We start from the raw sequence: 16,112 nt of genomic DNA on the forward strand, positions 1-16,112 counted from the left end.
ACAGCCACAAATATTTCCCTTTGAAAAGAGAGTTCGTTTTATCTCTGAAAAGATGGATTATACAGATTTATAACTAATGTACCTAATATATCTTTAAGAATTCATGAAAGTGTTTAAAAAATATATGTTTAGATTTCAGTTAATTTTTTTTTAATAAAGTGAAACATAATGATATTGTAATTATTGTCCATGCTAACATCACATGCATTACAGATGCAATAGATAGAGATTATGTTGCAGTATTTCTTTTAATTAGGAAAAAAAAAAATCACGCTTGAAGTATTGTACCTGGTGTGCATGGTAAACAGTCGTCTGCACTGCCCATTCTTGTATAGGGATTAATCGTCCCTGCAGGACAGGGATACTGATTTTTCAGGGATGTGCCTGTGGGACAGTAATGACCCACTGGACAGTCTCTGCCTTCAGTGATAGAGCTGTAGGCCAGACAGTAGTAACTATATTGAAGAGAAAAATAGAAAATATCCTGAAATTCAATTATCCAGAGTATTGTCCATATGTTATGACCAAACACATCTTTACTTCTGAAAGACTTCTGCTTCTCTAAGGTACTCTTTTTTATACCCAATCATGTTACTGACCTGTTGCCTTAACCAACAGCTGTTCCTTTAAGTAACACTTACTTTTCCAGCTTTCTGTTGCCCCTGTCCCAACTTTTTTCAGACGCGTTGAGGCCATCAAATTCAAAATTACCTTTTTTTTCCCCATTTTTTTTAATGGTACATTTCCTCAGTTTAAACATTTGATATGTTTTCTGTGCTCTATTGTGAATAACATATGGGTTTATGAGATTTGCAACTCATTGTGTTCTGTTTTATTTACATTTCACACAGTGTCCCAAATTTTTTGGAATTGGGGTTGTACAATTTAATTAGGAAACAGGTAGGTGATGAAAGGAAAATGAGCTTTAGAATGAATAGGAGACACTGTGAATATATAGTGATGCCGTATGGGTTCACCATTGCCTCCAAGTCTTCTTAGAATGTCAACTCATTCAAACTGAGATGCACAACAGCCCCTATCCTTTAACACTTGGATCTTTATCTTTGTTGAGGTCGATGGTCAGAAATAGGAGATGGAGAAATATTTCCTATGATCTATAGGATAATTATGATTTTATCAAAATGTTTCCATGTACTTTCTGCTCGAGACACCCTGCTGAACAAAATTATGATGTCAGAAATAGCAAACTGTTGACAATGAAATTCCCCCCACAGGATAGAGTGCATAACACACTGATTCTTGACCATTAAAAAAATAAAATAAAAAATATTTCAGGTTTACTATTACTTGCCTCCCAGAATTACCTTTTAAGTTTATGAACCAGAACTCAAAACAATGGAACCTGAACCCACTATTTTCACTTAACTACTTGGGCTTATTATTCTTGTTTCTAGCACTTTTTAAAGCAACGTTATACCCATGCTAAGGAACAATCATGGGTCAAGCCCAAGACATATTGCCCCTAAAGTAATAGTCAAATTTTGGATTTCCTTGCACCTAAACCCCTGTGTTCTATATACATGCATGGAGCTGTCCCTCTAGTGTTGGGTACAATAATAGTCACTACTCACACATCTATTTCAGACCACTAGAGGTCACCATCACCAGTGTTCTGAAATGTTTGCACCCTTATTGTTGTCTCTAATTAAACTTCCTGTTAAAGACCTTGGCAAAGTCTTGCCAAGGTTTCTGTGCATTTCTGTGAGCTTTCATTATTGCTTGTTTTGCTATGTATAATCTGTGGATAATTATTTTTAAATCTACTTGAAAATCTGTCCACAAATACCTAAGCTGCATCTATGCTCCGTCTGTCCCAGATTTTGCATTTGTTTTAAACCATGCTATTGGATCTATCCCTGTTTTTTTTATTCTATTCAGCCAAGACAGCCTGTATATTAACTCAGAATTGTCTCTCAGAATTGTACCCGCGGGGACAGGGGCTGCAGCTGGCTTGGCCCTCATTGTTGCTGATGGATCCGTGTGGACAGGACTGAGGCACACTGGACCCTCTAGGACAAAAATAACCTGTGGTATGACACAGAGATCATAAATATTAGAAGTCAGGGTTTTGAAGGGAAGAAAGTTAGGTTCAATTCAACCTGAACAAGGTAAGCCTGAGCGACCTGCAGGACATGGCCCTCCTCTGTGGTCCCTGATTAAAGAATTGGGCAGCAAAGCTCCTTGGCTGCAGTAGAAACCCTCCCAACATTCCCCTTTGGGAGCAGTCAGCCCAGGTGTGTCACAGTAATGACCAGGAGAACAGGGAACACACTTGTCCTTAAAGAGAGAGGTGTCTCTTTACAACACTACTACAACTTTACTATAATATTGGTAAAACAGGACTCTCTCATACTCAAGGACATACCAAAGTGTTATAAATCACACATCATACCAGTAGACATGGGTAAATGTACACATACTGTAGCATGCAGTTGATGCAAACACAATAGTTATGAACACACAATGTGATCATTCAATAAGAACATAACTATTGAGTGATGATTACAACACATTTGGCTTTATGTTTCAGGAATGTACTGAACTCATACCTCTGAAGTTAATTTGGTCCTATTACTAAACGTCCCCGCTGGACAAGGCTGGGGGTCCCTGGTGCCTTCTAGACAGAAATGACCTGCAGGACAAGGTCCACCATCTCCTAAGAAAACAATAGCTCCTTAGTTTTGATTACAAAGCAGAACTAGAACTTCTAGTTTCTGAGTAACTCTTGAAGACAAGACCCTTATAATAGGAACTGAAAGAGCAATACATATTGCACATTGTACATATTGCATTATATAGCCCAAAAATGGTTATTATTTTCTCCCTAGAAAGTTTTCGGTGCTGTATTTTGTAATACCTTTTTATTTTCATTTTATTTTTAATCAAAGAATATGAGCAATTCCTAAACAACCACACTTGCTCAATTAGCAAAAGCAGCTCAGCTTTTCTGTTTAATTAAGACAGGCAATCAACTAATCACACTTATATAACTGCATCACTCATTTTCATTGTGATTTTCGTTGTACCTGTGGACAAGGTGAGTGGCTGCGGTGAGGTGTTTCCACGTATGCAGTAATATCCTGCAGAGCACAATCCAGAGACAGATGTAGCATTCTGGTAAGCGCAGTAGTGTCCTCCATCACACTCCATGCACTGGGAGAGCTCACTCAGGCCAGAGTCTGGGCTATAAGTGCCTGGTGGACAAGCTTTCCACTCATAAGCCGTCCCCTCTGGACAGTAAAAACCTACAGGTAAATCAGCAGATCTCAGACACCAGTTTGGAACCAAGTCAAATACAATTTGTCTACACAGTGTGGCGCTGTTTGCTTTCTAATTGTATATTTTTTTGTCCCAGTTCTTTATCCTGTGCAGAAGGTACTTAGAAACAGAACAGAATTCATTTCACTTTTATGACAGCACCATGTTCCTGAAGAAGATGGACAAATGTCCATAGCTTCTCCATGTCAGACTATTCTTTTGTATCAGTTGCATTGTGTATAACTGTGCCATATGTGTGTCGTTTGTCTTGTCATGTCGCTGGTGCTTTCCTTCAGTATTATAGCAAATCAAATGGATGTATCCTAGTCTATCCATTAAGCACATAAACTGTTAATAGACATCTATGAGGCGTGTAAGAAACAGAAAAAATTACCCTAACCTTGTGGACATGGTAAGCGAGCCCCATCCACACAGTACCAGCCAGCTGTGCAGGGCCAGCACTGAGAGGCCTGTGTGGCAGACATAAATGTCCCCAGATCACATGGCAGAGGTTGAGTGCTTCCATTCGGACAGTAATGACCATGTGGGCACATGTTTCCTGAGGTTCCATCAGTAGGCATGGGGGTTGCTGCTTTCTCAATGCAATAAAATCTTTCAGAAAGAAAAAATGCAAATAAATTGGTTACCTTAATTAATGTTTTCCTGATTAAGTATTACATAAGAGCTGGTTTAATAGGTTTAATAGTTTTAATGGTTTAATAGGTTTACTTTTGCACACACCCTTCAGAGCAGAGTCCAGTTGGCAGAGAGAGGGCAGTGCTAGCACAGTAGAATCCTCCAGGGCACGGCTGGCAGTCGTCTTCACTCCTCTGGCCTGTGCTGTTTGACAAGGTGCCTAATGGACATGCCAAGGGGCTGGTAGTGCCTTTAATGTAAAAATAAATTCATAGTTAGAGGTATAAGAGCATGAAAAAAAATCATGGTATGACCACCATATAACCCAGAACCACAGTTTTAGCTCTACACTCTTAGAAGTGTTCTTTGGATAGTTTAGGGTTCTTTGCTTCCAAAAGGAGCAATACATGGAACCTTTGAGGTATGGAAACACACTCTTTTTCACTGCACATAGAAGAGTCAAACAGAGTCTTAGAGGTTCTCCTCTTAAATCGAAGAACACTGCAAAAATTTTATATCTAAGCGATAAGTGTAAGATTTCTCATTATGAGTATCTTACACAACAAATATTTTTATTTCAGTGATTATCACACGGCCAATTCCCACCCATCAGGCATCTCTCTCTACCAACCAGCGAGGTCGAAGGCTAACGTGCTTCCTCCGAGACACATGAAGCCAGCCGACTGCATCTTTTTGATCAGGAGGCAGCATAACACACTCGGAGGAAAGCGCTATCCACCCACTTACGCATGTGTGAGTTCACAGACACCCATGATTGGCTAGCGTCACTGTAATTGATCTCTCTTTGACTCCCAGCCACGGATGGCATCATCCAGATTTGAACTGAAGGTCACCAGATGATGGGGGCGAATTGTTTTCTGTTCCACCACTCTGAAGCCCCTTATTTCTGGACGTTTTGTATTAATTTCAAACTTCCAATTATTTTGTTCTAATGACAGATAATGTTGCTTCCTTCTAATAATTAAATATATGCAAAATAATAAATTTTTGTTATGCTTGAAATTAGTCAAGTTAACAAATAGTATTAATAATCATATTTGTTTTATAATATTCTAATAATGAATACTATTCGATAAATTCAAGATGATTCAAGATTATATTTGAGATATTTTTTGCTTGCCAAGATATTAGCTCTTGCAGTAAACCCTTAAAGGATTCTAGATTTAGCCTGTACCCTACTGGTATTTGTCTACAGCTTAGCATTTTCCAAGAGTTAATTATTAAATATAACACCACAGCAGCTTGGCGTAAACATTGAATTATTGTTCAATTATTCTAAGAGAAAATTACTAGAATATGTTTTAAAAATCATTATACATAATAGTATAGCACTACATTAATGGTATACACCTACGTTAGATTATTTTATCATATCATATAATAAGACTTGTGCTTCATGTTTAAACACCATCTGCGCATTTAATACATTGACAACACGGTTTATTAAACACAAAATTCATTAATTGTTTATCAAGTACCAGTGTCAGTGCGATAAAGAAAAACACGTTTATCTCCATTTATACCGCAGTGCTGTTAAATTCTCAAATCTGATTGGTCAGAATGGGTGAATAATTTTCTATAACAGCATGGCTCTGACATTAGTTCTGGCTGCAAGTCACAGATTTATATTAATGTGCTCGTTCTAATACATTGTTGTTTCTATAATAACACCTCAATCACATGGACTTGTGGGATGGACTCTCCACATAATCTAAGCTTAATTATATACTGTTACAAATGTGTTATTAATTAGTAAAGAAAAAATATATATAATAGTTGACATGGTGAAGCCTTCTGTAAGTAGACCTTTATTTAACATTTATAGAAGAAGCCTTGGGTGTTAGTTTGGTGACAGAAGACTTTAGGCTTTGCAGTTTCTAAGGAACATGACAAGCTGCTTTTTTGTCTTATTAACAGAGCTGGGTATAACGTGTTAGTAATGATAACATAGTAATGTAATGCATTATATTTTAAACGTATATAATTTGATTGCAGTTACTGTTGTCAATAAAATTACATTAATTGCATTACAAATTTATTGTTAAGTAAACAATACTAAGTAAAATGCATTTTTTAAATAAATCACGTTTTATAACCTGACCTGGGAATTCGGGAGATTTTTTCTTTAACCCCGAATAATTCTCCACTTAGTTTTCAGTTTGGATATGTGCCGGTATTTTTTAAACCAATAAATGGGTTGAAACTGAAACAGTATGATCCTCTGATGCTGAGCAGGAAAACAATTTGTTTTAATGTCTATATGAATTCCAGTTTACGTGAACATGATATGAGCAGAGCATCAGGAAAATAATGTATTTTGCATGGCACTATAGCAGCTAAACCCACACAATGATAGATTAGCTGTGCCTACCCTTGGCTAGCCACACCAACTAGCCTAGTTAGTAAAGTTTTATATTTTATCAGTCTGTTAGTCCTACAAACAGTGACAACATCAGAGGCAGGTTTTATGATAAATCCAACTTTTCCTGATTATGTCATACACTGACACATGCTAAAATTATTGAAAGAACTGTGAGTTCACTTTGTAGTGTATTTTTGTAGGTTTGATAGGTTTTGAAAGTAACGTGAAAGTAAAGTAATTTGTAATCTGATTACTTTTTACATGCAGTAATCAGTAATGTAATCAGAATACAATTTTAAAGTTGTAATTAGTAATCTGTAGTGAATTACTTTTTTGAGTAACCTACCCAACACTGCTTATTAACATCAAGAATGAGAAAAGAGAGGCTGGTGAGGGTCAACTATTCACCCAAATCCTATGAAAGTTTGTGAACCCTTAAGAATTTTCTATATTTATGCATAAATATGACCTAAAACAATATCAGATTTTCATACAAGTCCTAAAAGTGGGTAAAGAGAACTCATTTATTTAGTGAGGAAAATGATCCAATATTACATTTCTGTGAGTGGAAAAAGTATGTGAATCTTGTTTTCAGTATCTGGTGTGATGCCCTTGTGCAGAAATAACTGCAACTAAACGTTTCCGGTAACTGTTGATCAGTCCTGCACGTCGGCTTGGAGGAATTTTAGCCCATTCCTCAGTACAGAACAGCTTCAACTCTGGGATGTTGATGGATTTCCTCACATGAACTGATTGCTTCAGGTCCTTCAACAACAGTTCTATTGGATTAAGGTCAGGACTTTGACTTGGCCGTTCCAAAACATTAATTTTATTCTTCTTTAACTGCTCTTTGATAGAACGGCTTGTGTGCTTAGGGTCGTTGTCTTAAGAATTCACTGCTATAATTCAGAACTCAATGTTCGATCAATGATGGCAAATGCTGTCCCAACTGCAGTAAAACAGGCTCAAACCATAATTCTACCACCACCAAGTTTCACAGATGGGATAAGGTTCTTATGCTGGAATGCAGTGTTTTCCTTTCTCCAAACATAACACTTCTCATTTATAGTAAACCAAAAAGTTCTGTTTTGGTCTTAGCTGTCCACAAAACATATTCCCGATAGCCTTCTGGCTTGTCCGCATGATCTTTAGCAAACTTCAGATGGCAGCAGTATTCTTTTTGTATAGCAGTAGCTTTCTCCTTGCACCCCTGCCATGCACTCCATTGTTGTTCAGTGTTCTCCTGATGGTGGACTCATGAACATTAATGTTAGCCATTGTGAGAGAGGCCTTTAGTTGCTTAGAAGTTACCCTGGGTTCCTTTGTGACCTCGCGGACTATTACACGTCTTGCTCTTGGAGTGATCTTTGTTGGTCAACCACTCCTGGGGAGAGTAACAATGGCCTTGAATTTCCTCCACTTGTACACAATCTGTCTGACTGTGGATTGGTGGAGTCCAAACTCTTTAGAGATAGTTTTGTAACCTTTTTGAGCTTGATGAGCATCAACAACTCTTTTTCTGAAGTGCTCAGAAATCTCATTTGTCCGTTGCCAAGATACACTTCCATAAACATGTGTTGTGAAGATCAGACTCTGATAGATTCCTGTTAATAATGTAAATAAAACAGGGTGCTCACTCACTCACACCAATGTCATCCCATTGTAACCATCCCATTGATTGAATGTCACCTTTAAATTAACTGCTAATCCTAGAGGTTCATATACTTTTGCCACTCACGAATATGTAATATTGGATCATTTTCCTCAATAAATAAATAACCAAGTATAATATTTTTGTCTCATTTGTTTAATTGGGTTCTCTTGATCTACTTTTTCTGTTGATTAATTACTATGTATGAATTCATGCTGTTTTTTGCTAATGTGTGTTGATTGTGACTATATGTATAACTGTGACTGATGAAAATGTTGTTGTATCACCTTTAGGGCAGTAGTGTCCGACTGGACAAAGTGATCCTGTGGATCCAGCAGAAGGACTGGCTGAGTGGGAGCCCTCTCTGCACCAGTACCCAGGCATGCATAAGCCTATAATTCAGATTCATTTCTAAGTCACAATCTGAACAATAAACATGTGCTAAGGTAAATCCATAACAGACTTATATATCTGCCCCCGTAGTTTTACCTGCAGGCTCTGCTAAGCCTGCAAATGGGCAAAAGTGTCCTACTGGACACAGAAGGCAGCTGTTTAGGCTGACCATGCCCTCTTTTTGGTTGTAGCTTCCAACGGGACAAGGAAACTGAGTGGCATAGCGGGTTCCTTTAGGGCAGTAATATCCTTTAGGACATGACTGCAGGACAGATACATTATTGATGCCAAAGCTCTCGTCACAGTAAAAACCTGACAGAGAGAAAAGAACATAATGACAATAAATTAATAAATGAAATGAAATTGCAGCTTGTGTTCAGCACTTAATTTACTGGTTTCTAACAAGATGTTTATAACTATATCTTGCCCTCTTCACAGACTGTGCAGTTGGCCTGCTTCTGCTTGTCCTGGTAAGTCCCAGAGGGGCAGAGAACTGGGGCAGGGCTTCCTAGGGGACATTGATGACCGAGCGGACAAGGTAGAGCTAGGTCGTCAGTCTGACCAGGGGGACACCAATAACCTGTCGTACAGAGGACAAGGACAGATAGATGTAGCCTCAAAACATGAGAATTGTGAGGTTCTATAAATAGACAGAAGTTTTAACTTGAATTCTGTTCTATTTTTGTGAGCTTTATAGACGATGTGTGTAAAATAGAGGCATCCAGTCCTGAGCTCAGTTTGAGGGATGTTCATAGAGTTCTGGGCAAGTATACAAATCTTTCCTCATTCAGTATGTGCTCACACATTAATCAACTTGTCTAATTAGCTGCACAGGCATTAGCATTATTAAAATCCAGTACATGTTCCCCCAAGATAGTAATCCCTTCTAAATGAAACATCAATGGTGATAATAATTACTGATGTCAAAAGTAATTACTGGGAAAACCAGTGATTTAATCCCACATGAACAAGACTTTACTTTCAGTGCTGTGTGATACAGAGAGTACTCTGCTATATTTACCCTGACTGCAAGGCGCAGTAGGAGCTCTTAGGCCTCTCGTGCTGCAGTAGTGACCGGCTCTGCATGACTGACACTGAGATCGATGCTTCAGACCTGCTACTGCAGAGAATGTTCCCACTGGACAGGGCTCCGGCTCGCTAGAGCCTTCAGCTGATTAAGCAGAACAGAATAAGGACTAATCTGATTTCTTGTCATCTATAGATACATTAGGTTGACCAGTGAGCAGTAGTTACCACAATAGGAGCCAGGAGGACAAATATCACCAGTGATGCCATCTGTTGGTTTAGACTGAGTTGCTTCCCCAGTGCAGTAATAACCTGCAGCACAGGGACCACTTGGCAAAGCCAGACCTGTTAGATAAAAAACACTTTTTTTAAAAAAAATATCACTGTTAACTAAAAGAGTGTTTAGCTTTTGGAACGAAAAAAATCTGCTCCATAAACATCATTTTTATTTAGTGTTTAGTCAAGCATGTGTCTCACAACTGCTACAACTACCAAGGGAAAAGAAGGCAAATATTCAATCTGCTGTACAGGTGCATCTCAAAAAATTTTAATATTGTGGATAAGTAAATTTTTTCTGTAATTTAATTCAAAATGTGGAACTTTCATTTATTCTGGATTCATTACACATAAAGTGAAATGTTTTTGTCTTTTTTAATCTTGATGTTTATGGCTTATATCTCATGGAAATCAAAAATCCAGTACCTCAAAATATTAGAATAAAGAATTTATAGTACAGAAATGTCGACTTGAGAAGAGCTCTAATCAGATAATTAACTCAAAACACCTGCAAAGGTTTCCTGAGCCTTTAATCTCTCAGTCTGGTTCAGTACACACAACCACAATTATGGGGAAGATGAAAGTAAATGTTGCATTTCATTTAGAAATCAAGGTCCCAGAGTCTGGAGGAAGAGTGGAGAGGAACAGAATCCAGGTTGCTTGAAGTCCAGTGTGAAGTTTCCACAGTCAGTGATGATTTGGGGTGCTGCTGGTGTTGGTCCACTGTGTTTTCTCAAGTCGAGAGTCAATGCAGTGTCTATCAGGAGATTTTGGAGCACTTCATGCTTCCATCTGCTGACAAGCTTTATGGAGATGCTGATTTCCTTTTCCAGCAGGACTCTGCACCTGCCCACAGTGCCAAAACTTCTAGTAACTGGTTTGCTGACCATGGTATTACTGTGCTTGATTGGCCAGCCAACTCGCCTGACTTGAACCCATAGAGAATCTATGAGAGACACCAGACCCAACAATACAGACAAGCTGAAGACCGCGATCAAAGCAACCTGGGCTTCCAGAACACCTCAGCAGTCCCACAGGCTGATTGCTTCCATGCAACGCTGCACTGATGCAGTAATTCGTGCAAAAGGAACTCCAACCAAGTATTGAGTGCATAAATTAACATACTTTTCAGAAGGCCGACATTTCTGTATTATAAATCCTTTATTCTAATATTTTGAGATACTATATTTTTTATTTCTATAAGCTGTAAGCCATAAACAGCAAGATTAAAACAAAAAAGGTTTGAAATATTTCATTTATTTCACTTGTGTAATGAATCTAGAATAAATGAAAGTTTATTTTTTTATGATTTTTTAAATGTTTTATTTATTTATTTTTAATTATGGGAAAAAAAATTACTTTTTTACACAAATTTTTGAGATGCACCTGTATATGCAAAATCATGGATTTTGCCTCAAGAAAGAAAAAAAAAAAAAAAACATTTTTGCCAATGCGTCCTACAAGAGATTCTCCTTTTCAAATTAAATGTAGACAGGAATGTATCAATATGTCCCATCCATTAAGAGCACAGCTAATTACATACATGTGAATCCTCTTACACCACATGAGTAGCAAAGCAAAACTCTACTTGGGTTACTCAGGGACTAATGATTAATCTCTTCAATAACTTCTCTTCACTTTTTGTATAGAAGCTAAAAATAAATTCAAATATACCTATGGCATTGCAGAAGGCTCCAGGAAGGCAAGGTATAGGCTCAGAGCTGCCTGCTGGGCAGAAGTACCCTGCCTGACATCGTCCTCCAGTGGAGGAGGCTGGACACAGACAATTAGCACTTGTGTAGTTGTCCAGATCGAAGGGTTGAGGGTTCCAGGCTGCAGAGACACAAAACCAGCCTGGAAGAGAGAGAGAGAGAAATTATTCACCAAAGCTGTGTAGAAACAAGTGCAGGTCTGAGCACAGTAGAATGATCTGTGTTCGATTCATGAAACATGTCTTGTGACATGCAAATGATGAATAGCCTTTGACTTCACCACCCACTAGTCTCTTATGTATATGTCATATGTATACAACAAATTTTGTTTGTTTGGTTGTTTTGTTTTAATATCATTAATGTCAAAATCACCTGAAGGGTGAAATTGGAGAGAACTACTAAAAAATATAAAAACTAGAACATATATGGTGTGTTCTAGTGTTGAAATGAAATTATTTTATAGCCTCAAAAAATGTGTGATGATATCCATTTGAATAGTCTGGGCGTGTGGCTCTTGGTTCCACTTGCATGCATTTCTAAGGTGAGGAACTAACGAGCGAATAAACATCTGGTTCACATTTTCAGAGTGAAACTAAACACTATTACATATATTTTGACATGAGGTTCATTCATTCACTAATAGCTCATCATTTTGTATTATTACTGTTATTATTTATACTACTCTGCTTCCTATATTTGCTATTAATTGTTGATGACATTGATATTGCATAGATTGTACAGCAAATCAATCAGTTTTTCATTCTTTAAATGTTAGGCACAAATTTACACACACTCCGACCAGAAGTGATTTTGATCTCGGAGACACATCAAAGCTGAAACTGATAAATAGCAAAACTGTCTGTGGAATTTGCTTATACTCATCTCATGAGCACAGTTCTTCACTGAAATACACTACACCAGGGGTATCCAATCTTATCCAGATATGGCTTTTGTGTGTGCAGGTTTTCATTTCAACCAAAGTAGAAGCCATGCCTGAGTCTATTGATAGCCAAGCTCAACTGATTAAACAGGTGGAATCATGTGTGGCTCCTGCTTGATTGGAAGGAAAACCTGCACCCACACCGGCCCTTTGCAGCTAAGATTGGACACCCCTGCACTACATTTACTGAGTACAGTAGTAGGAACACTACTGTATGCTAATACTAGGTAGGGCCTGCCTGTGCTCCCAAAATGGATTCCACAAGATGTTAGAAACATTCCTTGGAGATTCTGGTCCATGATTGCATCATGCAATTCCTGCAGATTTTTCAGGTGCACTTTCATGCTGCGAATTTCCCGTTCTACCACATCCCAAAAGTGTTCTATTGGGTTCAGATCCAATCACTGGGAAGGTCACTGAAGAACATTGAACTCATTGTCATGTTCATGAAACCAGTTTGAGACAACTTTTGCTTAGTGACATGATGCATTATCATGCTGGAAGTAGGCATTAGAAGATAATAAATTGTGGCCATGAAGGCATACACATGGTCAGCAACAATACTCAAATAGACTGTGGCGTTCAAGTGATGATTGGTTTGTATTACACCATTACACCACCTCCAGCATGGAATGTTGACACAAGTCAGGTTGGGTCCATGCTATTGGAACCAAATTCTGACGCTACCATCTATGTGCTTGAGCAGAAATTGATTCATCAGACCAGGCTACATTTTTCCAGTCTTCAACTGTCCAGTGGTGTTGAGGCTGTAGCCTCAGATTTCTGTTCTTGGCTGACAGAAGTGGAACCCGAATGTGGTCTTTTGTTGTAGATCATGGTTTGACAGGTTGTGCATTCTGAGATGCTTTTCTGCTCACCACAATTGTTCAGCGTGGTTATCTGAGTTACTGTTGCCTTTCTGTCAGCTTGAACCAGTCTGTCCATTCTCTGTTGACCTCTCTCATCAACAAGGGGTTTCTGTCCGCAGAACATCCACCATAGGAGGTTTTTTCTTCATTGCATCATTCTGAAAAAACTCTACAGTAGAGACTGTTGTGTGTGAAAATCCTAGGAGATCAGCAGTTACAGAAATACTCAAATCAGCCCATCAGGCAGCAACAATCATACCATGGTCAAAATCACTGAGATCACATTTATGTGAACATTACCCAAACTGCTGACCCGTATCTGCATGATTTTAGGCATTGCACTGCTGCCACTAGATTAGCTGATTAGATAATTGCATGAATGAGTAGGTATTCAGAGTTTCCTAATAAAGTTTTCAGTGAGTGTATATTGAACCCCAAATAACATCACTAGACCTTTGCAAATACTGCATGCTGTATATTATAACTGAGCAACTAACCAGCTTTGCATTTCCCAGACACGGCTGTCAGTCTTTCCTTCTCACAGTAGTGGCCTGGCAGGCATGGAAGGCAGCTGTCCAGGCTTTGGGTCATAGGCTCAGGGTTATAGTAGCCTCTTGGGCATGGGAACTGTGTGGCATGTCTTGTACCTGTATAAAATTTTCATTGCATTATGCCACTGAGCACTTTTGCATGATAAACAAGGGAAAGAGCTAAAAAAACAAACAAACAAACAAACAAAACATATCACTGCATTTCATGCCATACCATCAGGGCAGTAGAATCCAGGAGGGCATGGAAACTTTGTATAGTTGCTGGTGCTCTCTGGGCAGTAGTATCCAGCATGGCAGAGGGTACATTTTATTTGGCCGGTAAGGTTTGTGTAGGTACCGGCTGGACAGGAAAAAGGCATGACACTGCCTAGTGGGCAGTAGTGTGCTTGGGGACAGAGCCCACCCTCTGTGCCAGCACCTGCAGACATGTTAATTAGCCACATTAGCAAGTCTTAGTTCATTAGTAACATTAATGAGATCAATATGCTTGCTGAAGGATATTATAACAAGTGATTTATAGGCTCATACCTGTGGCGGAAATGGCACCACCAGGACAATAGAATCCTTCATGGCATGGTCCAGACGGCCTGCTTAGGCCAACAGATCCACAGAACTGCCCCGGTGGACACAAACTGCAGCCTGAGCTCTCTGTGATATAAAGGCTGTGAGCAGAAAGACCGTTAGTTATCCCTCTCACTTTTTGACTAAACATATTGAGGGTTGTGAGGTTTACCTGCTTGAAAAGGTTCCGAGTGGGCAGGGAAGAGGTTGGCTAGTGCCTTCAGGACAGTAATGGCCTGGAGGACATGCTCCCCCTACCCCTGTGCTAAAGTTCCCATCAGGGTTCCTAAAATTTATGCCTGGAAGAGTGAGGGTCATATATGAAGACTTGACTAGTGTATAACCTCCTTCTGATAATACAATCAAGGAGCAGACTCTAATAGAATGATGTGGGGAAATACAAGCTTTTATAAAGAGACAGATGAAACTAACTTGGCATACCTGCTAGACAAAAATACCCTGACTGGCAGGGACCAGTTGGTTCCACTAGTCCCCATTCCTCACAGTACATTCCTTAAAATGATAGGTGGGTGTGATAAATACAATACCCGATGAATGCAATTAACACTGCCAAAGAAGTAAGCATAGCAGGGGCACTGTTCTCACCAGCTGAGCACAGTGAACACTGCTCTACTTGTCTCTGTCCTGCTTTGGGGTTGTATGTGCCTGGAGGGCATGGGAGGACATCCTCCACTGTGCCCCCCAGGCAGTAATGTCCTTCTGGACACATCTGGGCCTCCTCGCCTTCCAGACAGAGCCATCCAGGAGGACAGTCACTGCACTCGGCAGCACCTGTACATACAGCACACATCTTAATAATAATAATAATAATAACAATAATAATAATAATAATAATAATAATAATAATAATAATAATAATAAGCTGTTACAGAAATTACCAAAAAAATAACATAGTGACAGAATAAATTGGAGAAATCATACAATTGTGAGAAAAAACACAAGTTGTATTATTTGCACCTAATGGAGATGCACAGTGGTACAGCTGGAGGGTATGAAAAAATGAGTGCAATAAAATTCCATGACAATCATTAGGATGAATTCATATATTTTACATGGTGTGTGAGTCAGAATTTCTTTTATTATCCACAGTTTTTTTTCACTTATTACATTTTTTCCTGTGTGTTCTTACACTCCATTACATTAAAAATATATAAAATATGTAGATACTGTAGATTAAATAACAGCAAGGGTAGAAGCTAAATTCTAATGGTTACATTCATTTCTAAAATAATGACGCTGGAGCAGACTAATGCTATTTAGTAACTTAAATGAAAGTGCAGTAAAAAGCAGTCACCATTCGACACCTAATATAGTAGTGTGTGTTTAAATTAAAAACTGTGCATACCTGTAGTATTGGAGAATGTCCCATCAGGGCAGTGTTGAGGTGAAGTGCACCCTTGTGGGCAGTAATATCCTGCTGGGCATCTGTTTCCAGTAACTCCGTCTTCAGGCGAGGAAGACTTAGCACCACTAATACAAAAAAATCCTGTATGGGGAAATGTAGTGGACGAATCACTAACCTGGTAGATTACATTTTTTATGAAGTAATTTGTAACTGTAACTGAATATATTTTTAAAGTAACCCTCCCAAACCCTGCATATGACAGACTATCTTTGCTGAATCAGGAACATGCAGTTATGTGTAAACACTGACAAAACTAAGCAAAATAAAGTGCAGTATTAGAAGACGATAATGATCATAAACTCATTCAGTACTTAGTCTGTATTAATGCACTTAAATAGCAAACTAGCTTTCCACACAATACTTTACTTCCTTCCAGCACAGATCACAGTCATCTTGAGAGAAAATAGAC

The 16,112-nt window shown here is 38.7% G+C and overlaps 2 protein-coding genes across 2 annotated transcripts; both read right to left on the reverse strand.

The window, feature by feature from the left end:
• Positions 1–267: 267 nt before the first annotated feature.
• Positions 268–3,275, reverse strand: LOC128621369 (signal peptide, CUB and EGF-like domain-containing protein 1). The gene is made up of 5 exons (XM_053647089.1): positions 3,048–3,275; positions 2,571–2,677; positions 2,145–2,298; positions 1,947–2,046; positions 268–455 (listed from the first exon to the last, which is right to left on the reverse strand). Exons 1-5 carry the CDS (start codon positions 3,169–3,171, stop codon positions 269–271), a joined length of 672 nt encoding a protein of 223 aa, XP_053503064.1. The 5' UTR covers positions 3,172–3,275; the 3' UTR covers position 268.
• Positions 3,276–3,674: 399 nt separating this feature from the next.
• On the reverse strand, positions 3,675–14,784 carry LOC128621710 (sushi, von Willebrand factor type A, EGF and pentraxin domain-containing protein 1-like). The gene is made up of 13 exons (XM_053647666.1): positions 14,719–14,784; positions 14,450–14,576; positions 14,245–14,378; positions 13,931–14,134; positions 13,663–13,812; positions 11,319–11,498; positions 9,597–9,713; positions 9,364–9,513; positions 8,770–8,922; positions 8,439–8,654; positions 8,237–8,341; positions 4,021–4,165; positions 3,675–3,891 (listed from the first exon to the last, which is right to left on the reverse strand). The coding sequence occupies exons 4-13, from the start codon at positions 14,073–14,075 to the stop codon at positions 3,675–3,677; spliced, it is 1,578 nt and encodes a 525-aa protein (XP_053503641.1). The 5' UTR covers positions 14,076–14,134; positions 14,245–14,378; positions 14,450–14,576; positions 14,719–14,784.
• Between the last annotated feature and the right edge of the window lie 1,328 nt (positions 14,785–16,112).

This window comes from Ictalurus furcatus, chromosome 17 (genome assembly GCF_023375685.1).
Source record: "Ictalurus furcatus strain D&B chromosome 17, Billie_1.0, whole genome shotgun sequence".
Lineage (NCBI taxonomy): Eukaryota > Metazoa > Chordata > Actinopteri > Siluriformes > Ictaluridae > Ictalurus > Ictalurus furcatus.

Coding starts and splice junctions, on each gene's coding strand:
- LOC128621369 (XM_053647089.1), bottom strand. CDS start 3,171: ATGGAGTGTGATGGAGGACACTACTGCGCTTACCAGAATGCTACATCT. Junction 2,047..2,144: donor AGGAGGGCCATGTCCTGCAG/GTCGCTCAGGCT, acceptor GTCATACCACAG/GTTATTTTTGTCCTAGAGGG. Junction 456..1,946: donor TGCAGCCCCTGTCCCCGCGG/GTACAATTCTGA, acceptor TCTTCAATATAG/TTACTACTGTCTGGCCTACA.
- LOC128621710 (XM_053647666.1), bottom strand. CDS start 14,075: ATGCCTTTTTCCTGTCCAGCCGGTACCTACACAAACCTTACCGGCCAA. Junction 13,813..13,930: donor TGGATTCTACTGCCCTGATG/GTATGGCATGAA, acceptor AATTTTATACAG/GTACAAGACATGCCACACAG. Junction 9,514..9,596: donor TCCTCCTGGCTCCTATTGTG/GTAACTACTGCT, acceptor CTGCTTAATCAG/CTGAAGGCTCTAGCGAGCCG.